Source organism: Panthera leo, chromosome A3 (genome assembly GCF_018350215.1).
Source record: "Panthera leo isolate Ple1 chromosome A3, P.leo_Ple1_pat1.1, whole genome shotgun sequence".
NCBI lineage: Eukaryota > Metazoa > Chordata > Mammalia > Carnivora > Felidae > Panthera > Panthera leo.
Window position 1 is genome coordinate 80926351 of NC_056681.1, and position 24473 is coordinate 80950823.

A 24473-nucleotide genomic window follows, 5' to 3' on the forward strand; every position below is an offset into this window, starting at 1 on the left:
GTAAAGAATAAAAGGAAAAGAATAGCTCTTTGAAGTTAGTAATAGGGAGTCATCACGTCATAAATCACTGAGCTTTGGGGAACTTCTAAATTTTTAGTTTATATAAATAGTTTGGTATAAATGGAAACAGCATGAACTTTAGAGTCAAATACACCTTAGTTTGAATCACAATTCTCAGTTGTCCTTATAATTACTTTTAGCAACTGTAACATAGGTATAATAATTCTATTGTCTAGGATTATTATGAGAATTAAATAAGATAATTTATAAAGTGGTATAATGTATGTTATATATAACATATTGACATAATATATTATACCATTATATAAGGCATTATCTGGTATAATGCCTTTGCAGGTGATCAAGAAAAGTTAACTCCTTTAACTTTGTGAGATGTAATGATTTTGTTACTGATAAAGCACTTGGTATGCCTTCAAGCAAGACAGACTATAAATTTAAGCTGGCATACACAAATATTTTCATTAGCAAAAGGAAAGATCTGCATTATTAATCTTATAAGATTTCTATAATTCTTCAACTTGAAGAACTGAAAATTACTTTTTTTACTTTTTTGAACATAAGTTAGAATTTTAAAAACTTGGGTTTTTCTTTTTAGTGCTTTTACTACAATTAAACCATAAACCCTAGTATAAACAACATCTTATATAATTTCATTTGTTCCATTTGGGGCATAAAATGGATGATATGTCATGCTTTAAAGCAGAATTTGTGACATTTAAGGCTCTTAAGCGATTAATAGTTCAAACATAACAGCGCACTGCAGGGGGGTTATCCAGAATTGGAAAGCAGCTAGTGCCAAGCTTAACACTTCACTCACCTTCCAAAAACATACTGCAGAACTTCTCACTCCAGTTATCCCAGATGAGAACATATCAGACTAATAGTCTTGCTGAGAACAACTAAAACAGCTGGCTAAAATAATTTTTAAAATTCTGTTTGAAGACATTGGAGAACAAGACAGTGAGTATTTGAAGGACCAAGATTCTAGACAGAAGCAAAGCCCAGAGAGGTAAGCCTGACATTTGGTGCAGCTTTTGCTTTTCAAAGTATTTACCAATATGTAATTGGCGGCCAAGAAGATGAGAAACTTAACAGAAAGTAGTGTTTGAGAAGTTGAGAAACCACACTGAACATTAGGTAGAGTCAATGGGCTAAGGCTACTAAGTTATACTTCAGGGTCTGCTGAACAGACAAGGCTTCTAACTGAGACTCCTGAAGGGCTACACTCTTGATGTTCAGTATAAAGTAGAAATAAATTGGCTCTTAGACTGAAACTCATGTTCAAACTCAATCCCAGAATGGAGTAAGGTATCTTTTAACCTTTACCCTAACTAACTTCTAGAAGCAAAAGTAAATTCTTTCTGGAGGAAAACAACATCATACACAGCCTCAAATTATCACTACATTTAAAAAAATGCTTTGGTTTTTCAAAAAAAAAAAAAAAAAAAAAAGGCAGAGAGTTAAAACCAAATGACCCCCAAACAAGAACAGAAAGACAGAAAGATTCAGCATAAGGATAGGAGTCAAAAGAAAAAATTAGAGGAAAAATGTAATTAATAAGCTAATAGAAGGGAAAAAATGGAATAATAGAGTTAACATAAAAAAGGGCAAGGATGGTTAGGTAAAAGGACATAGAATAGGTGGGAGAAACAGAAAAGAAAGTGGGTAGGACAAACACAATTATATTATTTATAATCCAATTAAATAATCTAATTAAAAGACAAAGGTGACCCCTGATTAAAAATATACAACTATTTATTGCTTATAAGAGATGCAACTCAAAATATAAAGAAACATGGATATAAAAGATTGACCATATAATGAGCCATAAGGGAATTTCAACAAATTTCAAAGGGTTGATGTAATACAGAATAGGTTAAGGGGTGTGTGTGTGTGTGTGTGTGTGTGTGTGTGTGTGTGTCTGTCTAGAAAATGTTTTATTATTTGAAATTAGGAAATGTAAGAAACCTAGGACAAAGAATTCACAACAGAAATGTTTAGAAATACTTTGAGCTGAATGATAACGAAAAACAGACACATAAAATTGTCAGAATGCAATCAAGGCCATCTTTGAATGGAGATTATACCCTTGAATGCATACATTAGGATACAGTAGCTAAAAAATCCATGACTTAAGCATCTATCACAGGTTAGAGTAAGAACAACACATTTAAACAAACTTGGAAGACTTACATTATTGGATATAAATACTTATGAAGTAATTAAAGAAGTTTAGTATTGGAGCAAGGACAGAATCTAGTAATATACCTTCACATATAGGGCACTTGATTGGCTTATTCTGATTGAATTATAGTTGACATGCAGTATTCTATTATTTGCTGGTGTACAACATAGTGGTTCAACAAATCTATACATTATGTAATGCTTACTACATACAATAAGTGTAGTTGCCATCTGTCAACATACCAATTTATTACATTATCTACCATATTCCCTATGCTGCACTTTTCATCTCCCTAACTTATTTTATAACTAAAAATGTTTAGTTCTTAATCCCCTTCACCTATTTCACCCATCCCCCTATACCCCTCTATTTTGACAACCACCAGTTTGTTCTCTGTATTTATGAGCCTGTTTCTGTTTCTTTTGGTGTTTATTTGTTCATTTGTTTTTACTTGCAGCTTCCACATATAGGTGAAAATACACAGTGTTTGTTTTTTTCTGTCTGACTTATTTCACGTAGCATAATATCCTCTAGGTCCATCCATGTTGTCACAAATGGCAAGATTTCATTCTTTTTTATGGCTATTATTCCATCCTGTATATATATAACATCTTTATCCATTCATCTATGGATGGGCATTTGGGTTGCTTCCACACCTTGGCTTTTGTAGATAATGTTGCAATAAACAGGGGTGCATGTGTCTTTTCCAAATAGTGTTTTCATTGTCTTTGGGTAAATACCCAGTAGCAGAATTACTGGATTATATGGTATTTCCATTTTTATTTTTTTGAGAAATCTGCATAGTTATCTATAGTGAACAATTTACATTCCCACCAACATTCTCCACATCCTTGCCACCACTTGTTATTTCCTGTCTCTTTGATACTAACCATTCTGACTGGTGTGAGGTTATATCTCATTATGGTTTTGATGTGCATTTCTGTGGGAACCTCATTTATGACAAAGGTGACCCTGTAAAGCGTCAAAGTACAATTTTGTCAATCAATGGTCACAGGTCAACTGGATATACGTATGATGGAAGTTAATTTTGTGCCATATCCTCTAAAAAAATCAATAGAGGTGGATTGTAGGTTTAAATGTTAACATTAAAATAATACAAATTCTGGAAGATAAAAAGGAGAATTTTGGAGGTGCTTGGCTGGCTCAGTCAGCAGAGCATGCAACTCTTGATCTGGGGGGGTGTGAGTTCAAGCCCATATTGGTTATAGAGATTACTTAAAAACAAAATCTTTAGAAAAAAGAAGAATTTTCAAGACCTTGAAAATTTCAAGACCTTGAAGATTTTTAAAACAAGGCACAAAGAGCACCAACCAGTCCCTAGCAACCACCACTTTACTCTCTATTTCTATGAAACCAGTTTTTATTTATTTTTTAAGATTCCATATATAACTGACACCAGACAGTATTTGTCTTTCTCTTATTTTCCTTAGCGTAATGCCCTCCAGGTTGGTCAATGGTATAGCAAATGGCAAGATTTCCTTCATCTGTCAATGGACACCTAGGTTATTTCCACATCTTGGCTATCTGAATAATGCTGCTGCACACATGGGTACAGATACTTCTTCGAGATACTGGTTTTGTTTCCTTTGGGTATCTACCCAGAAGTGGGATTTCTGGGTTATGTGGCAGTTTTATTTTTAATTTTTTAAGGAGCCTCCATATTGTTTTCCATAGTGGCTGCACCAGTTTACACTCACACCACCAGTGAACAAGCGTTCCCTTTTCTCCACATCTCTGCCAACTTTTGTAATCTCTTTTTTGATAAAAGACATCCTAACAGGTGTGGGGTATTATCTCATTGTGGTTTTGATTTGCATTTCCCTGATGATTAGTGATGTTGAGTACCTTTTCATGTACCTGTTGGCCATCTGTATGTCCTCTTTGGAAAAATGTCTTTTCAGGTCCTTTGCTCATTTTTTAATTGAATTGTTTGATTTTTTTGCTATTGAGTTGTAGAAGTTGTAATATATTTTGGATATTAACCCCTTATCAAATATATGATTTACAAATATTTTCTCCCATTTGTAGATTGCCTTTTTGGTTTTTTTTTTACTATTTCTTTTGCTGTGCAGAAACTTTCTGGTTTGACACAGTGTCACTTATTTTAGCTTTTGTGGCCTATGCTTTTATTGTCTTTTATCAAAAAACAACAACAAAAACAAATAAACAAACAAAGAAACCCACAAAAAATAAAAAACCCACACTGCCAAGACCAATGTCAAGGAGCTTTTTCTCAATGTTTTCTTCTAGGACTTTATGGCTATAGGTCTTACATTTAAGTCTTCAATTCATTTTTAGTTTTTGTGAGTCATGTAAGATAGGAGTCCAGGTTCATTATTTTGCATGTGGATATCCAATTTTCCTACACCACTTATTGAATTTATCCAAGGGATACAGGAATCAGGGATGCTGATTCATAGGGGCACATGTACCCCAATGTTTATAGCAGCACTTTCAATAATAGCCAAATTATGGAAAGAGCCTAAATGCCCATCAACTGATAAATAGATAAAAAGATGTGCTTTATATATACAATGGAATACTACTTGGCAATGAGAAAGAATGAAATCATGCCATTTGCAGCAAGGTGAATAGGACTGGAAGGCTGAGTGAAACAAGTCAGAGAAGAACAGATATCGTATGTTTTCACTCATATGTGGATCTTGAGAAACTTAATAGAAGACCATAGGGGAAGGGAAGGGGAAAAAATAGTTACAAACAGAAAGGAGAGAGGCAAACCATAAGAGACTCTTAAATACAGAGAACAAACTGAGGGTGGATGGAGGGGTAGGGGAGAGGGGAAAGTAGGTGATGGGCATTGAGGAGGGCACTTGTTGGGATGAGCGCTGTGTGTTGTGTGTAAGCAATGAACCATGGGAGTCTACTCCAAAAACCAAGAGCACACTTTACACACTGTATGTTAGCCAATTTGACAATAAATTATATTAAAGAAAGAAAAAAAAAAGGAAAGAAAAAACTAACTTGTCCCCATTGTGTATTCTTGGTGAAAGACTAGTTGACCATATATGCATGGGTTCATTTCTGGGCTCTTTATTCTGTTCCATTGGTCTGTGTGCCTGTTTTTATGCCAGTTATCACATATAAGATGGAATATAACGTAAACATTAAAGAAATGACATACACTTATGTTTACTGATATGGAAAACTATGTCATATTGTTGAAAGAAAAAAATCAAGTTATAAACAAAAAGTATAGGGAATGAATACATTCACAGAGAGGTATTTTAAAGGATGTCCATTGGTTTTTTATTTTTATTCTCTTTATTTATTGTTTACTTTCTATTATAGTATTATTTATTCTTATAATCAAAATATTTTATTTCAATCTAAGGTCTTGCTGAATCATATTGCTTTTGCTTACAAAATATCCTCTCTTTTACATTCATATAATTCAAGCCCTGTTTCAGGTATTCATTAGTTTTTACATGGCTATGTAATAACAATAGTTGCTCTGTCTCAACAATAATAACACATAATATCTGTATATTACTTACCAGTTTACAAAGTACTTTCAATACATTATCCCCACTAAGACTCAAAAACAACCTTATGAATAAAGAAATATGAAGAAAATCTACCTTTACTGAGGGGAATACTGGTAAAGGTGAGAAAGCAGAGATAGATAGTGGGGTCAAAAAATCTAAAAAGTGTTGTTATTTCTGACACTGTGATGTCTACATGTAGAGATATTGGCCAAATAAAACCTTCTCTCAATATACGAATATGTCTATTCAATTTGACAAAACAAAATACAGATGATAAATAATAACTTTTTGAATTAGAGATTTCTTCACGATCAATGAAAGCACAATTTAACTGAATGATGCAAAGTTAGAATTTAAACAACAAACTCATTCCAAAGACAAGTGACCTAATGTCATGAAGCCATTTTAATATCTAAAGCATCAAAGCTTAAACTACAGAAATGTCTTCATTGTGCAGAAGATTCAGGTAAAAGAGCCTTCCAGAATTTTTTTTGTTTCGTTTTCAAGAAACTTTTACTTTATTGGTTTCCTTGACAACAATGAATTTTCTGTGGAGCAGAATATGCTAGGAAACCAGGAAAGGAACACCACCTCATCTGACCTCACTGTGACATTGTGGTAAAAGATCTTAGAAGAACCTGATACAGAGCACAAGGATCTGTAAGAAACTGGCCAATTTTACTGCTGTTAGCTAATAAATGGGAGGACTAAAGTGTATATGAATTTATAACTTCTTGGATGTGTTTTGCACTGTGGTTACTTTAAAAATATAAGTGAGAACATTCATAATTTGTTACTTTACACTAAAATCTAAGGGACAAACTTGAGCACATTCAAAATCTATGGTACATATTTTGCCCTATGTCCTGGCTTCTGTAGCTGTACTTTAGAGAATGGATTAAAAGGACACGCTTATTAGATAGAAAGGTGTCATCCCCTCACATCAAGGTACACGAGGAGAAAAGTTCAAGAATTATAAATTCTTAGAAAACATAAAAAATCCTTTGGGCCCCAGCAAAGAAAATGTCAACGAGTCAAAAGAGACTAGATGGCTATTGACCAGTTTCATGAAGGCAAAGCTGCAAGCCAAGAAGGAATAATGCTTTCTCACCATGTGTCTAAGGCACAAATGACACTAATCCTTTTTAATGGTCACAAAAGCTGACAACTTACTCAGCCTTAGAACTGAAGGCACAAAATCATCTCTGGGAATGACTCACCATAAACAGGTCACGAGCACCAATGTCAACAGCTAACAGAAATGCCTTTTCAAATCTCTGGTACCTATAATGAAGAAAAGAAATGTATATGTTAGTTATGAACAAAACCATAAAAGAAGAGAGCTGCTTGTTTAATGTATTTATGTGTTACTGTTTTTTGTTCTTCTGATGGGAAAAATATTTTCAAACAGTGGGGAATTTGCCTGCTGGGATTTTCTGTATGTGAAATGTTATTGCACTTAGAAGGGCCTTAGTCAAAGAGCCTGCAGAGGCCTTCAATGCAATTTGCAAGGATAAGCATAACCCAGAGAAGGTGCCGTTGAATGCAGGGAAATAATAGCTTAGGAAAAAGTCTCTCATAATTTTTAACTTTATCATGTTTTGTAAGAGAAAAGTATGGGAATATGTAGAATATAGCAAGATAACAGTAATTAACAAACCGAATAATTATACTTTTGTGTTTCACAGGTAAAAGTTGAGAAGCCATACGCTGTATTATTACAAAAGTCATATTTGTGAGTTTTGGAAAATATACACCTTAGGTTGTTCGAAAATGACAGTAGAAATGGTTTCTAAATATTTTAACGTATTTTCTAAGTAAGTTTTTTTAATGCTTATTTATTTTTGAGACAGAGACAGAGAGACAGAGGGAGAGAGGAAGGGAAGGAGGGAGGAAGCTGGGGAGGGGCATACAGAGGAGACAGAAGATCTGAAGTGGACTCCACACTGACAGCAGAGAGCCTGACTCAGAGCTCAAACCCACAAACCGTGAGATCATAACCTGAGCCAAACTTGGATGCTTTACTGATTGAGCCACCTAAGCGCCCCTTTTCTAAGTATTCTTAAGTATTTTCTAAATACTTCAAACATTACTTTTCTACTCTTTTTACACAATATACACTTTTCCTAAAGTATAACTTTGATAATTATTTTTTTATAATGTTTATTCATTTTTGAGAGAGAGAGAGAGAGAGTGAGAGAGCACGAGTGGGGTAGGGGCAGAGAGAGATGGAGACACAGAATTCAAAGCAGGCTCCAGGCATTAAGCTGTCAGCACAGAGCCTGACATGAGGCTCGAACCCATGAACTGTGATATCATGACCTGAGTCGAAGCTGGGCGCTTAACCGAGTGAGCCACGCAGGTGCCCCTGATAATTCTTTTTAGTGAAAGTTTAATTTTAGCCCAAGATATATGAAAACTACAGTTTAATTTAATTACCTTCACAGGAAAGTTGAAGCTCCTGAAAGCAAAGCATGTTATGATCACATACTGTGCACAGAGTTTTAGAAGGAAAGGTCTTTTTTTTTGGTTTGAATGCTGAGATTTACATAGATATAATTGTGAGAATTTCTGACTCCAGAAACAAGCAGGTAAATAACCAGGTTGTACTCTGTTCTCTATTTTATATTGTGAAATATGACAGTATAAAATATAAAGATTTCAATGCAACACATCAGAAATATGGAATATTAACAGATTACATAAATTTTATCAGTAAAATAGCTAAAATAATTTAAGTCCTAACAAAAAATTAATGACTCTTATTGCCAATCTCCTCCTTCACCGTTCTTACTAACCTCTCCAGTATTTGCCTGAATCCCTTTAACTATGGAAGATCAGAAAGCAGTTGTATTTCTTTTGTTCCAGGCAGTTTACTGATTCCTTGTGTATTCAGTGGAGGTGGGATGTAATGAGAAACAGAGGACTGTAGCAAGTTGTACAACTTGTTCATACATTCACTGCTATTTTACATTTGATCCCACTACACTGAAACTTTTCTGTCAATAGTAATCTTCCAGCTTCTAGTGATGAAACGTAAGATAAGTTCTCATCTTGTGTGCCCTTTTGGCCACATCTGACCCTACAAATTTCCCCTCCTTGAAACTCCCTTTTTCCTTGCATTTGGAGATGCCATTCTTTGTTTTCTCATTTCTGACATTTCATTTTCTTAGTCTCCTTTCCCAGTTTGTTCTATGCCTACTCCATAAAGTTGGTGTTCTATGGTCCTCTTATTTACACTTACTACTCTAGTTTCCCCAATAACCTTACCCACTTCATGCCATTGATAATTACATCAATAACTCACGAATCCCTAGGTTCCCTATCTTTCCTGAGCTCCAAACTTTCATTTCCAGGTACTTTAAATTTAAAGTGTCTAACATATCCATCAATACATCAATTTGGCAACCATATATATGATAAATTAAAATTGGAGAAAGTGAAATTAAGAGGGACAAGATAGGATGTTTTGTTCTTTCTAGGTGAGAGATAATGATGAGCACTATGATAAAATGAAGGATTGGCTTTGGAATTGGGCAGAATGGTCAACCAGAAATACCAAAGGGAACTCCCAACTAGACTGCCTATAAAATATACATTAAAGTACATCACAGAACTCTAAAAAAATAAGAAAATCTAAGAGTACCATAGTCTCAATCAAAATATAACCAACCAAATGAAATCCCTTCATTAAAACTAGAGTAAAGATCCCTGAGCAGAGAGCAAATACTGGGGGAGAGGGAGAGGCAGAACTACCCTAAGGGCCATCACACTCAAGAGACTGAGCTCTGAACAAGTGTCAAGGTAACGGTGCTAAGCCCAAGACTTCTGATTAAGCCAAGGGCTAAAATGTTCCCAGGATATTAGTGTCCCTAACTTTGGCATAAAGAATAAAAAAAAAAAAATTCATGTCTTGCTTAAAGCTTTTTCTTTAAGTAGACTCTACACCCAATGTGGGGCTCAAAGACACAACCCTAAGACTGAGAGTCACATGCTCCAACAACTGAGACAGCCTAGCACCCCTAGATTAAAGCATTTTTTATAGAAACCCCCAGGCTTATCATAAATTAAAATAAAACAAGTATGAGCTTGTGATCAAAAATCACCAAATGCACAAGAAAACAAGCTAGTATGATGGAAAATAATTTCACAGATTATTTTTTCTTATGGTATGCTATAGTTCATACATGCTTCCTTTACTATTTTTCATTCTTTTTTCTTTGCTCTCCTTTGGGTAATTTCAAAAGACTTGTCTTCTACCTCAAAGATTCTTTCACTGGCTCAATTCCATCTGCTGTTGATGCTCTCTACTTCATGTTTCATTTTATCCATTGTATTCTTCACCTCCAGAATCTGTTTTTTTTTTAATGATTTTTGTCTCTGTAAAGTTCTCATTTTGTTCATTGTTTTCCTTATCTTAATGTCTTTGTTTTCTTGTAGCTCGTTGAGTTTCCTTAAAATGTTTAATTATTCGGTATACCACAGATCTTCATTTCTTTGGGGATATTTATTACAAAAATATCGTGTTTCTCTGGTGGTGTCATGTTTCCTTGATATCTCATGCTTCTTCAAGTCTTATGTTGCTGTTCTCTCATTTAAAGAGTAGTCACCTAATTCAGTCTTACCAACTAGTTTCAGGAATATTAGCCCTGTAGGGATTCTGAGCTGTTCTCAGACTTTTTCTATGGATAAACCTGCTCCACACTTCTTATTCTCTCTTGGGGAGGAATTCTTAAGATATATGCCTTCTCTCTATTCTGCAACCTTAGGCCAGATGCTGAGAACCTGCTATTTGCTTTCCTAGGGCACTCCTTATGCCCAAGTTTGTGTGCTTTCTCTTAGTCCTAGAGTCAGGCTATCTGTGTGTGATTAGTAGCCATTTCCAAAGTCTCCTCTTGCCACCCTGGACTCATGCATAGGATGCTGGCCATGGAGTGTGGGGCACACATGGAGCATTTGGGGTACCTGTTGCCAGTTGTGCGGATCCATAGGCAAGGTGTCCTCATCAGTTCGTGGGTAGGCTTCTTGATAATAGTCTGTCAGTCAGTCTGGTCGGTCAGTCAGTTAGTAGCATCTGTATCCCTTTGATGCCCTCTAAGAGCAGTGACTGCTGTTTTTCCAGCTGTTCTCCACCCCCTAGATATGCAGCACACTTGAGTATTCTGGATGGGATGAGAAAGAAGTAAGTCTCTGGCAGCATCCTGCACAGCTTGGGAAGCCAGGCACTTACTCAACATGCTCTCACTTTTAGCCATGGGAGAAATCATGGGCCGAGGTCTCTCTTGGCACTGAGCTGTGCCACCCTGGGAAAGGGATGACACAAGTAAAGTGAAACTGCTCCTCTTACCCTATTCAATGGATCCAATCTCAGATTTTCCCCCCTTTTTGCTCCAGAGGTGTGCTGGAACATCTCTGCTGGACTCCCAGACTTCCACAAAGGCACTCTTATTCATGGGTGATTGTCTAAATTGGTGTGCTGAGGAGTAAATGGTAAAAAACTTATTCTGCCATGTTGATGGTTGTATAATTTCACCTTTTATATTCAGGGCTGTGATCCACTTCAAGTATGTTTGTGTTGGCAAAAGGTAGAGGACAAGACTCATTTTTCCCCCTATATGGATCACCAGTTTATGTCGTATCATATTTGGAAAAGACCATCTAGACTACATTGAATTACTTTATCAATTTAGTAAAAAACAGTTGTAGTAAGTTTTGAAATCAGGAAGTGTGTGTTCCCTACCGTTGTTCTTTTTTAACATTGTTTGGGCTGTTTGGGCCCCTTTGCAATTTCATATAAGTTTGTGAACTGGCTTTTTCTATTTCTGAAAAAAAAAAAGGCACTGGAATTTTGAATCTTTGGACTACTTTGGGTAAGTGCTGCCATCTTAACAAGAGGAAGTCTTCTAATCCACATATATGGGATGTCCACATTTATTTAAGTCTTCTTTAATTTCTTTTAGCAATATTTTTATGCTTTCAGTTTATAAAACTTTGCCAGTGGTAGAATTATAATATAATATAATATAATATAATATAATATAATATAATATAATATCTTTTCAATGTATGCATATATATACACACACACACACACTGAAGTATTATTAACATACAGTGTTATATTAGTTTCAAGTTTACAATATGATGATTCCACAATTTCATACATTACTCAGTGCTCATCATGAAAAGTATATTCTTAATCCCCTTAATCTATTTCACCCATCTCCACAACCCTCTGGCAACCACCAGTGTTTTCTCTGTACTTTTTGTCTCTTTTTTCTTTGTTAATTTGTCTTGTTTCTTAAATTCCACGAGTGAAATCATATTTCACTGACTTATTTCACTTAGCATTATACTCTCTAAGTATATCTATGTTGTCACAAATGGCATGATCACATTCTTTTTTTTATGGCTGAGCAATATTCTATGATATAAATAACATATATATCACATCTCCTTTATCCATTCATCTATTGATGGACACTTGGTTTGCTTCCATATCTTCATCATTGTAGATAATATTGCAATAAACATAGGGGTGCATACATCTTTGTGAATTAATGTTTTCATTTTCTTTGGATAAATACCCAGTGGTGTTTACCACCCAGTGGTGGCATTACTGAATCATATTGTAATTCTATTTTAAAATTCTTGAGGAACCTCCATACTGTTATCCATCGTGGCTGCACCACACAGCACACAGGGTTCTTTTTCTTCCACATCCTCACCAGCATATATTACTCCTTGTCTTTTTAATTCTAACCATTCTGACAGGTTTAAGGCAATAATACCTCACTATAGTCTTGATTTGCAATTGTGATAATTAGTGGTGTTGAGTATCTTTTCATATGTCTGTTAGCCATCTGTATGCCCTCTTTGGAAAAGCATCTATTCAATTCTTCTGCCCATTTTAATCAGATTATTTGGGGGATTTTTGGTGTTGAGTTGTGTAAGTTCCTCACAAATTTTGGACATTAACCCCTTATCAGATATACCATTTGCGAATATTGTCTCTCATTCATTAGGTGGTCCTTTTGTTCTGTTGATGTTTTCCTTCACTGTGCAAAACCTTTTTTATTTTGGTGTAGTCCCAATAGTTTAATTTTGCTTTTGTTTCCTTTGCCTGAGGAGACATATGTACAAAAATGTTTTATGGTTTCAGGTTTAACATTTAGGTCTTTAATCCACTTTGAGTTTATTTTTGTGCATGGTGTTAAGAAAGTGGTCCAGTTTTCCCAGCACCATTTGCTGAAGGAACAGTCTTTTCCCCATTGTATATTCTTGTCTCCTCTGTTGTAGATTAACTGATCATATAAGCATGAGTTTATTTCTGGAATGTCTATTCTTTTCCATGGATCTATGTGCCCATTTTTGTGCCAATATCATATTCTTTTGTTACTAAAGCTTTGTAGTATATCTTGAAATCTGGATTGTGATACCTCCACCTTTGTTCTTCTTTCTCAAAATTGTTTTGGCTATTCAGGTTCTTTTGTGGTTCCATACAAATTTAAGGATTATTTGCTCTACTTCTGTGAACAATGCCACTGGAATTTTGATACAGACTGCACTGAATGTGTACACTGGTTTTGGTACTATGGACATTTTAACAATATTGGTTCTTCTACTCCATGTGCATAAAATATCTTCCCATTTGTTTGGGCCATCTTCAGTTTCTTTCATCTGTGTTTTATAGTTTTCAGAGCACATGGCTTTCATCTCCTTGGTTAAGTTTATTCCTAGGTATTTATTCTTTATGGTGCAAATGTAAATGGGATTGTTTTCTTAATTTCCCTTTCTACTACTTCATTATTAGTGTATAGAAATGCAACATATTTCTGTCTGTTAATTTTGTGCCCTGTGACTTTACTGAATTCATTTATCAGTTCTAGTGGTTATTTGGTGGTCTTTAGGGTTTTCTATATATAGTGGCATGTCATCTGCAAATAGTCAAAGTTTTACTTCTTCCTTACCCATTGTATTTCATTTTATACTTTTTATTTCATTTTCTTATCTGATTGCTACAGCTAGGACTTCCAGTACAATGTTGAATAAAAGTGGTGAAAGTGGACATCCTTGTCTGGTTCCTGATGTTAGAGAAACATAAATGAAAAACCCACAGCTAACATTATACTCAATGGTATTAAAAAAAAGTTGTTCTTCTAAGATCAAGTGTAGGATTTTTGGTTTATAGTTTTTTCCTTTGTACATTTTAAATGTCATCCCACCACTTTCTGACCTCCATGGTTTCTAATGAGAAATAAGCTGTTAATCTTACTACGGATCCTGCTTATAAGTTGCTTTCTGCTTTCCACCTTCAAGATTCTCTTCTTGGTTTTTGAATTTTGATTGTAATGTGTTTAATGTGGATCTTGTTGAGTTGATTATACTTGAATTTCATCTTGTTTCTTGGATATGTAGATTCATGCCATTCGTCAAAATTTTCTTCTAAGACTCCCATAATGCATATGCTTAATGGCATCCCACAGGTCCCTCAAGTTGTTTTTATTTTCTTCATTCTGTTTTTATATCTGCTCCTCTAGCTTGATAATTTAAATTGTCCTATTTTAACATTCAATGATTCTTTCTTCTGCCTGCTCAAATCTGTTGAATCAATCTAGTGAATTTCTCATTTCAACTATTATACTCTATAGCTCAAGATATTCTATTGGATTCCTTGTTACAATTTCGATCTCTTTATTATATTCTCTATCTGGTAAGGCATTATCCTTCTTGTTTCTTTTTGTTCATTGTCCATGGTTTCCTTTAGCTTTTTGAGCTTATTTAAGATAGTAAATATAAATAAAGTCTTTGTCTAGTCATCCCAGTGCCTAGGTTTCCCCTGGGATGCTGCCAACTTTTTTTCCTTGTGAATGGGCCATAGTTCCCTGCTTCTTTGTATGCCTTTGAAAACTTTTTTTTTTTTTTGAAATTAGACATTTTGAGTATCATGATGTGATAACTCTGGAAATCAGATTCTTTCCCTCTCTAGGTTTTACTGTACTGTTGGGGGCACTACTCCATTTGTTTACTGACATTCCCAAACTATTTTTGCAAGGCCTATATTCCTTCTCATGTGTGATCACTGACATCTCTGTTTCATTATCTCAGCAGCCAGATATTTTTTAAAATCCTGACAGATGACCTGATAGATTTTTTTTCAAATTGTGAAGCAACAAACAACTCTCCCAGTCTTTGTAGATTGGCTCAGAGTTAGGATACTCCTTTATTGCTTAGCCAAATTACCTACATATAATTCTGTCTTAGCCTTACCTTCTTTCTTATGCAGGGCCAAAGGTCTTCCTGAGGTTTATAACTGGGGTTCTCTCAGGTCTTTCTGAGCATGCATCCAGCTTTGGGCATTTGTGTTGCACCTGTGATGCACTAGTATATGTAGTAGCCCTTCAAGGAACTTATTCTAAAATATCTTCTGCTTAGCCTTCTCTTTCCCAGGTCTGCTGGTCAATCTGCTGCTCTTCCCAGTCTCCCTCTCTTGCCTGAGTCAGCTATGCATATTATATGTCTTTAAATGCTTTTGACATATGCAAATGCTTTTGCCAGAGATGCTGTCATAGCCTGACAGAGGTAAATGAAACCAAGCTTCTGCACTGGTCCCTCTGGAAACCACACACTGGTCAAAATGCAAAATGCATAACCACAGTTTTTGAGAACAAGGTCCATCATGGCCCTCTGCACCAGCTAGGTAATACTAGGAATGCCAACCACTGTCCTTAAGGCCACTGTCATAGAGGGGTATGGGGGATGGTAGATAGGTAAACAAAAATGCAGTAATTCTTTCTTACCTATATTTAGCATTCTCTGTCTTTATTAGGCACTATTGTTTTAAGTTTTAAAAATTAGATTATAAAGTTAAAGTTAATTCTGTCAGTTTTGTTGCTTAATGATTGCTTCAGTGGAAGGACTGATTCTTGGAGCTCCCTACTCTGTTTTCATGTCATCTCTCCCACTTCTATTTATAAACCTCAATGTGGCACTCATGAGAATCTCTCTCTCAGATCTCCTACTGCAGGGAGTACAACTGACTGACAGCCCCAGCTGCTGCATTTTGAAATCTATCATTGTGTTTTCCTGTTAAGGCTACACTTTCCATAAGCTGCTCCTGGGCAGTGGCTGAGGGCAGTTGAGATAGTAAGGCAGTCCTGTTCCTGGGTGACACGGGATTCTTCAAATGGGCAACACTGGCTTGATGACTTCTGATAGCCTTAGAACTTTCCTTAGAATTGCTCAGAAGTATGCTTTGGTGGGTGGTGGAGGCTGTGGATGGGCAATACTTATTAAGCAGACAGTGGAACAGACTGATTACTACTAAGTTGTATTTACATCATGAGGAAGCATAATGAGAGACTGAATGCTCTTTTCTTTCCTTCTTTTTTTTTTTTTTTTTTCCCCCTGAGTGCTCTTTTCAGTTAATAGCCACTTTGGTAGTTTACAGAAGTCCTTATCCTCTGCATTTGAAAAGCAGATACAGTTGACATGGGGGAGACCTAATCGTTAGAGTCAAAGAGTTCTAGAGACATTTGGATGTACTACCAAGGCAAGTTTACTTTACTAGTCAATGCCCTGTTAAGAACACCTGGGATCCTGATATCTGGGATGGGTACATCTTCCACCACTTCCAATTGTGCTAGAAGATTCTGTAGAGACCCCTCCTCTCAAACCAACAAATATTCCCTCCCCTTAGGAAGTGCCTGTGCCGCTGCCTGGCTGCCAGGCTGATAACTGGGGTTAAATCTCAGCACAATACAGCTAGGAACATGCTAGATCTGATAAACTATGAGACCATACACTTAAATAATTACAAGATTTAGCTAGCATGTGCCAGTAAGAAAAGGGGAGTTGGAATGGAAGACAGGATAAATAAGAATTCATTACTGTGGGGAACACTCCTTCAGGATACAGAATTTAACATCCTATCAAGGGCTCTATGGGGTGGGATAAACTGCCGCTGGAATGGCTCTTAAAAGCCTGAAAAAAAAAAACAAAAACAATGGCCAAACTCAATGAAGTGGAAATGCCTGGCAATGCAAGTAGTGCAAAAAGAAATAAAGTGGATGGTGGATGAGAGAGAGGATGAATATTATTTGCAGCCATGAGATGAAACTCAGTGACAATGGATACAGTTTATCTTACTAACTTCCCTTTTTGTCTCCAGTTTCCATGGAATAGCTGTTCTCTGAACCTATGTGGAAAAGTAGATCTGTACAGTGGCATTCATGAGAAGGCACATCTGAGATCTCTGACTTCAAGGTACAAAATAGACCAACAGCTTCAGATACTGTGGTCTGAAATTTATCACTGCATCTACACTGAGGCTACATTCCCCAGAAGCTATACCTAGCCAATGAATGATGAAGCAGGGATTCTCAGGCAGGTCCATTCCTGGGAGACACGGACCTGTCCTGTCATTGTCCTTTGTCAGCTTTGTGGAGTCTCACTCTATGCATGTACAGCTTAGGGTTCACCTAAGTTGACTCTTACGCAGATTTCTGGAGCTCTTTCTTTACACAGCACCTGCCTCTCTAGTACACAAACCCACAAATTCCAATTGTCTCATCTTCCCTGAACTCTGACCAATTCAACAAACTGCCTGCCATATTCTGCTTGGGTTCCCCCTCCTTGCTCTCTGATGTAGAAAGTAGCCCTGTTGGAAAACCAGGAGATCACAAGATTGACCTTATTTATTTTTCACTCTCAGGGACCAGAGTCCTGCACTGTCAATCACTTCACCTCTAAAAACAAATTTTAATGTCCAGTTTAAAAGCTGTCTCTGGTGACAGGTCAATCTATTACCAGTTATCATCACAGCTGACAGCAGAAGGTCTCAGAAATAGTATCTTCAGTAAATATTATAACCCCATCAACAACACCCATGGTAACAACAATAGATCTTATTTATTTATTGAGATCTTCTCTGTACTAGTTACTATTTTAAGTACTTTCTGTGTATTAACTCATGTAATCTTCACAACAACCCTATCAATTTGGTACTATTCTTATCTTTTATTTAACAAGGAGAAAACTCAAGCACAAAGAGGTTAAGTAAAAGTTGTCGTATAAAATACAGAACATCTGGGGCACCTGGCTAGCTCAGTCGGTAGAGTATGCAGACTCTTTTTTTTTTAAGTTATATATATATGGAGAGAGAGAGAGAGGGGGGAGGGATGAGATGAGAAAGAGAGGTGCCGAGAGAGAGAGAGAGAGAGAGAGAGAGAGGATGAGATGAGAAGGAGAGGTGCCAAGAGAGGGAGAGAGAGAATCCCAAGCAGCCTCCACACTGCCAGTGCAGAGCCCGATGTGGGGCTCAAACTCACAATTGTTGAGATTGTGACCTGAGCCGAAATCAAGAGCTGGAAGCTTAGCTGACTGAGCCACTGAGGCGCCCCTAGAGTATGCAGACTCTTAATATCAGGGTGGTCAGTTCAAACCCCACGTTGGGCTTGAAACGTACTTAAAAAAAAAAGAAGGAAAAGGGAAAAAAAAAAGGACAGAAAACCCAGTTAAATTTGAATTTTAGATAATGAATAGTTCTTTAGTGTTAAGTATATCCCATATGATATCTGGGACATGCTTACACTAGATAATTCTTTATTACCTGAAATTCACATTTAACTGGGTGTTCTTTATTTTTATTTGCTAAATAAATCTGGCAACTTTAAACTTGCTCAAGGTCCTACAGCTACTTGTATAGTAATCTGGCTCCAAAACTTCCACCCTCTAATATAGTGTTGCTCTAATACACTAGGAAAGAATGAACTATGTGCTATAGGCTTATAGGTCCTTCTTCTTTAGATAAGGTCTCTCAGTTCAGATAAGAAATGCCATGTTGCATTCATTAAAGAGGAATGACCAAATGACTTCCACCTTTGGCTCTATAAAGAGATGAGCCAGCTCCCTTTTTTGGTTTACAGCATATTAGGGACCCAAAATTCCATCATTTTGAACACTACAAGCTTTAAAACTAGTATCATTCAAAAGTTATCATCAGCTATATTGTCCCCTATAAGTACATTTGCTTTTATAGGGTGCTTACGAAATACCTCCAACGCCCAAGTTCCTGTGTTAACTCAAAGCGTTAGAAAACCTAATGACATTAATTCTTGACCTTAAGCAACTCACACTCTAGTAGGAGAAATAGACATAAACAATGATAGTAGCTTTCACATCTATTAAGTACTTATTTAATACATGCTAGTCATTTCATATTTATTATTTATAATTCTGACAAAGATGTTTAAGGTTAGTAAACTCCTCATTTGTAAAATGGAAATAAGAGTTTGTGCATTACTGTGTAAATTATTAAGCTGGGATTCACACTTAGTTCTGTTTGACTCTAGTGCTTGGGCTTTTCAAAAGCAATCGAGTGTGACCTCCACAACTATCTAAAACCTCAGTCTCTAAGTGCTAGAGCTTAGCAATTAAGACTTAAGGGAGCATTCCTACCTAGTGTACCCTCCTCCATACTTTGCAGAGGGCTGTTCATAACTGCTGTTGAGATTATCGAGATGGTGTGTAGCAAATAGTCAAATTGTTTGTGTTATCATATTTGTTAAAGATATTATATCTGAGACATTCTTCTGTCAGCTATGATGAATAAGCTGGAAACAGATTGATTCTATCGCCATAAACATAATGGCGGAAGTCATTCATTGCTTTCATATGGCTATTGATGATAGTAGTGTGTTGCAGTATGACTACTGACATTATGAAATGTAAAAAAAAAAAAATACTATATTGAAAATGTTCCTGTGATAACAAATCAATTTAAAATAAAACACAAACCATATCAATGACAGCAAATATATTTTAAAAATAATATATGTGAAAGATAGGGCCTGATAAAGGAGAATAACAGTACTGCTTAACTAAAGATACTCCTCTAGAGAGAACTGTTCAGTCAGGATTTGAGAACAAAAATGTCAACAAATTCTGGTACTAAGAACATCAAGACTTTACATAATAGCTGAGTTTATGAAATACCAGTTAAATAGCGGCCCTGTAAAATATGCCGAGAGGGAGATGTACTGAGGAGCTCCTGGATAGCTCTGTTGTTTAAGTGTCTGACTCTTGATTTTAGCTCAGGCCATGATCTCACAGTTTGGTAGTTTGAGCCCTGCACTAGGCTCAATGCTGACAGTGTGGAGCCTGCTTGGGATTCTCTCTTCTCTCTCTCTCTCTCTCTCTCTCTCTCTCTCTCCCCCTCCCTCCCTCCCTCTCTCTCTCCCTCTCTCTCTCTGCCCCATGCCACCCCCCACTCGTGTGCTCTCTCTCTCTCAAAATAAATAAATAAACTTTAGAAAGTATTGAGAGATGTTTCTGAGTCACTTCGTGGAAAGTTCAAATGAATTTGCCTCCAGTCTCCTGCTGCATAATTAGCTGTATGCCTGTATGTTGAGTATAGGAGTAAAAATCTGTGATTAATAAATCTATTAAAAATTTGCATGCATTGGTTGGTTGTGCATGTTAAATTTTATCTGTGAAGTATGGACAGAAGTAACAATCTAGCTCAAAGTTCCTGATTTATTCTAGAACCATGAACTTGTCAGAAGTCTCTCATGCTTTACTAAAATCATAACTGATAGTTTTTGTGTAGGGTACAAATTTAAAGGTAAATAACTTCTATCTCAGTTTAACTGTATTTACCACTTTTAAGTATTAAGTACTAAAATTTTCCTATAATAATTTAGTTCTCCTGAAAGACACCTAAAATGTCCCTCTATCTTGTTTCATGTCAAATAAGCTATGAGTGTTTTCTAGTCCTGCCTCTCTATAATTTTCAAAGATAAACTATTTCTAACTTACTGTTACAGTACAAAATAAGCTATGCAACAAATGAAATTATTACTAGTATTTTTAATTAATCAATACTGAATGGTAGTTAGAAGCCTCTGGAAAGAAAACTCTAAGTTGGTTTCTTTCCTTTTATCTTCTATATAAAAGGTACATAAACCTACATTAAATGACACATTTGAAGTCATTTGGGTTAGGAATAAACAGTCTTATTTTCATCCTTTGAAGGAAAAAAGTACATTTGGCAAGACGGAGGCTCATAAAAACTGTGACCAACTAGACCAACCATGTGCCCTGTGGTTGCTCTCTCACAGTGGCACTCCCCTCTTCATAACAATAGGAGGGCCATTTGAATTGTAGGGTTTCCCAGATCACACTCAGAGGACAGGTCACTCTTTCCCAAAAGGCCAAAATGGGAAAATTTGTGGAACAGAGGATTCCCTCCCCATAACACTGTGTGCTTCTCTTACACACACACTATTTCTCTAACAGCTGTCCCTGAGCCATCTCCCTGTCAGTCCCTTGTTGGTGCGGGTTAAGGCTTACGGTGTGAGTAGCTCAGTGCTACAGTTTAGCTGCTGTGAGATCTAATCCTCTCTCTCTCTGCAGAGCATAGTATATAGGGCATGTCAAAGAGCAGGGATTGTGGTGCAATGGGTACAATTCCACCTGCCTTTTGTTCTGTTTCGGCCCTAAATTGGACTCTTGCTTTTTGTACAGATTTACCTAAGTCTTTGGAAGTCTCCTGGCAATTCACAGGCATTTGGGGGGCACAGTAAGGCAAGTTATAACCACCTATGATGCTCTCTTTACTTACACAAATGCATGTGGCCAATATGTACACTTTTTTAGAGTTTTTCTACCCCACCTGCTCTTTAGCCTGCAACTTGGTTAAGTAATAAAATACATTTTGAAAACATGAAAAATGCTAAATATCTTTACTTAGTTTAAAAAGATTTGGAGAATTAGTAAAGTACTTCTTTTTTTCAAAATCATGGTTATATTTGCATTCATTTAACATTTCAGTCCTGCTCCTATTTCCCCAAAGTTTTTTAAAATAAGCAATTATAGTTTTTATTTGTGGAAAAATCTGCAGATGTAAAAGTGTTTGCTAGTAATTGTTTTATTGGGTACAACACTCCCAAGAGTTAGCAAAGGCAGGTGATTTGATTTCCATTTTACAGATAAAAAGCTTATCAAAAATCTCTTTAGTCTTTGGTTAAACTGGCATTAAAAAAAAATCACATCCCTTGATTCCAGTTCTCTTTTAACTCTACCACAATTAGCTTAGATGTAAATAAAGGAAGGCAAATTCTCCACTTTGCAGGTTAGAACTCATTACATTCATCCCCCAAACTTCTGTATGGTCTGCCTCAGTCTCTACTTCTCTTTAGTCTTGCCAATACATTGTAGCCCCCTAAAAAAGCCCTTGTTGCTAGGATGTACTTAGCTTTAATACATTTCATTTTCCTCCTTCCTCTCTTGCTTATCCCCTTTCTTCATGTTATTATCTCTTTCTATCCCTATCTCTTCCTTCCTTCCGCTATATTCTCTCTATATTTCCTCTCCCTTCCTTCCCCTTTCCATTTTCTTTTCCTTTCCCCTCATTTCTCTCCTTTCTCACTTTTTATATTCATATCTTAATATCATACCCCCAATGTTTGAATCTTAGCATAATCCAACCACGTCATTCTGGCTCCTGCATCTACATTTAAACAGCCACGATGTCCTCAGTCTTACAAGATTTCCCTCATGCTTACAAAATACAAACTTGCATTTCCAAAGAATATCGATTAACATTAAAAAATATATATTTTCAAAAAGTCCAATAGAAAATAGACAAAGGACATGAAGAGATACTTCACCAGAGTATATACAGATGGAAAATTAATACACGAAAAGATCCTCCACATCATTAACCATCAGGAAAATGCAAATGAAAACAACAATGAAATATCACTGCACATCCATTATAACAGTTAAAACAAAAAACAGTGACAGTATTGGCAAGGATGAGACCCTAGATATTTCATATGTTGTTGACAGGAACGCAAAATGATATGGCCATTCTGAAAACAGTATGGCAGCTTCCTATAGAACTAAACACACCCAACCCTGCACACGACTTTGCAAGCATACTCCTGGGCATTTATCACAGGGGAGTGGAAATTCACATCTACACAAAAATCTGTACATGAATGTTCATGGAAGCTTTACTTGTAATAGCCCCAACCTGGAAATAACGGAAATGCCCCTTGATAGGTAAATTCATGATTTTTAAAATTATACTTAATGGAATAACATTTTGTAGGAGAGTTGAATTAGCATCTTTATATAGGATATATGTCAAAAAGTAGTAGCCATTAAAATATTTCTAAGAAATTTTTCTTTCCACAAACAATGCAAACCAAACCAAACCTGAGCTTTGCATTAGACTAAAAGCCAAACAATACAAGTCGGTGTCTTGCTGTTACTTATGTACTGGTTTTACTTTATGGTTAGAGTTTCAACTGTTAGAGGACATTAGTGAACATTTTTACATCTAACAAAAGCTAATCAAGAAAACTACTTAAAAAGAAAAAAGAAAACTACTTATACTCCCTTGCCCAAACCCTTACTTTGTTTTTATTTTCTAAATTCTTTCCATTTTTTCCCAACATGAAAAGTTCTGAAATTGCCACAGTATCTTATGCCACAGATTGTTTATTTTTGTTTTTATTCTTTTATTACAATTATGAATGTAATACATAAATATTGTCTCGTTTTAAAAATTCAAATAATGCAGATAAAGCAAAAACCCCCTAGAACTGCTTCCGAATTCCAAGCCCAGGTATGAGCAGAAGTGAACACTTTTATTATTACAGACTGTGGCTTTTCATACTTCACTGTGACTTCCTAAACACATTAAGTATCAAAATAAATGATATAAAAACATACCGTTTTAATAGAGGTTTCCCTTAGACGTCTATCTCCAATGAGTAACCTCCCTCTCAAGGAAAACCTTTATGTTTCACTAACCTCTTTACTACTTAGCTGCTTCTCAATAGTCCGTGTTTATCTCTGAATACAGGCACTGGTGGAGAATTCTCAGCAAAGTGCTTCAGGCTAAAAACAGATGTTAATTAAAAATGCTGATAACCCATGGCACCTGTTGTTTCACACTTCTTTTGCTCCAGCCCCAGTCTGCCAAATCCCATCCTTTGTTTCAGTAATTCTCTGCAGCTTTTCTTCCATTCCAGCTGTAGGTCTTTCACTGTAGTGATCATTTAAACTTAATAGGAAAGTCATGTTTTATTGAACAAACCTATCAGGATGACTACACACACAGTCAGTTTAAGGAATGCAATATCACAGCTCTAAGAATGAACTACATTCTAATGATATGTGTCAATTGTCCGCATGTGATATCTCAACAATTTTAACTATGGGAACAGGAACTTAGTAAATCATTTAAGTGTATCTCTCTCTTCCATCTCTCCTGCTGGTCTCCATAGAGTGTTTTCATGGCAGGACTAAATGGAGGAAAGGAAGGGAATAGATCTAGCACTGAGAGAGACAAGGTCAAAATCCATAGTGACTTCAATCAAGTAGGCATGTAGTCAGCGAAGATCAAAGTTCTTGAAGAGTAACTATATTTAAGTCACTGAAAAGGAAATAAACTACACAAAAGTGGTAAGATGGAGAAGGACTAGAAAAGGAAATGTCACAAAGATGTGCATAGTGTGCAAATATATTGCATATATTGCCCAGAATATATTTGCATAAATTATATTTAATATAAAGCAATTAAGACTTATAATGTAATATTGTGGGCAAAATAGCTAGTGAGGTAATAAATGTATAAATTTGAATATCTGGAAACTGATCATTTACCACTGATGATAAATTATATTAAGCATGGGGTTGCAGATAGAGCTCTGAGCTATATTCTGCAC

The 24473-nt window shown here is 36.1% G+C and overlaps 1 protein-coding gene across 3 annotated transcripts in view; it reads right to left on the reverse strand.

Annotated features, from left to right (window-relative positions):
* The window catches only part of LOC122216109 (WD repeat containing planar cell polarity effector), a 351781-nt gene that overhangs the window by 179836 nt on the left and 147472 nt on the right, over window positions 1-24473 (reverse strand). For all 3 annotated transcript variants that reach the window (XM_042932434.1, XM_042932435.1, XM_042932436.1), the window contains one exon: window positions 6954-7017. In XM_042932434.1, coding sequence (XP_042788368.1) covers window positions 6954-7017 — 64 coding nt within the window. The remainder of the gene's footprint in view (window positions 1-6953; window positions 7018-24473) is intronic.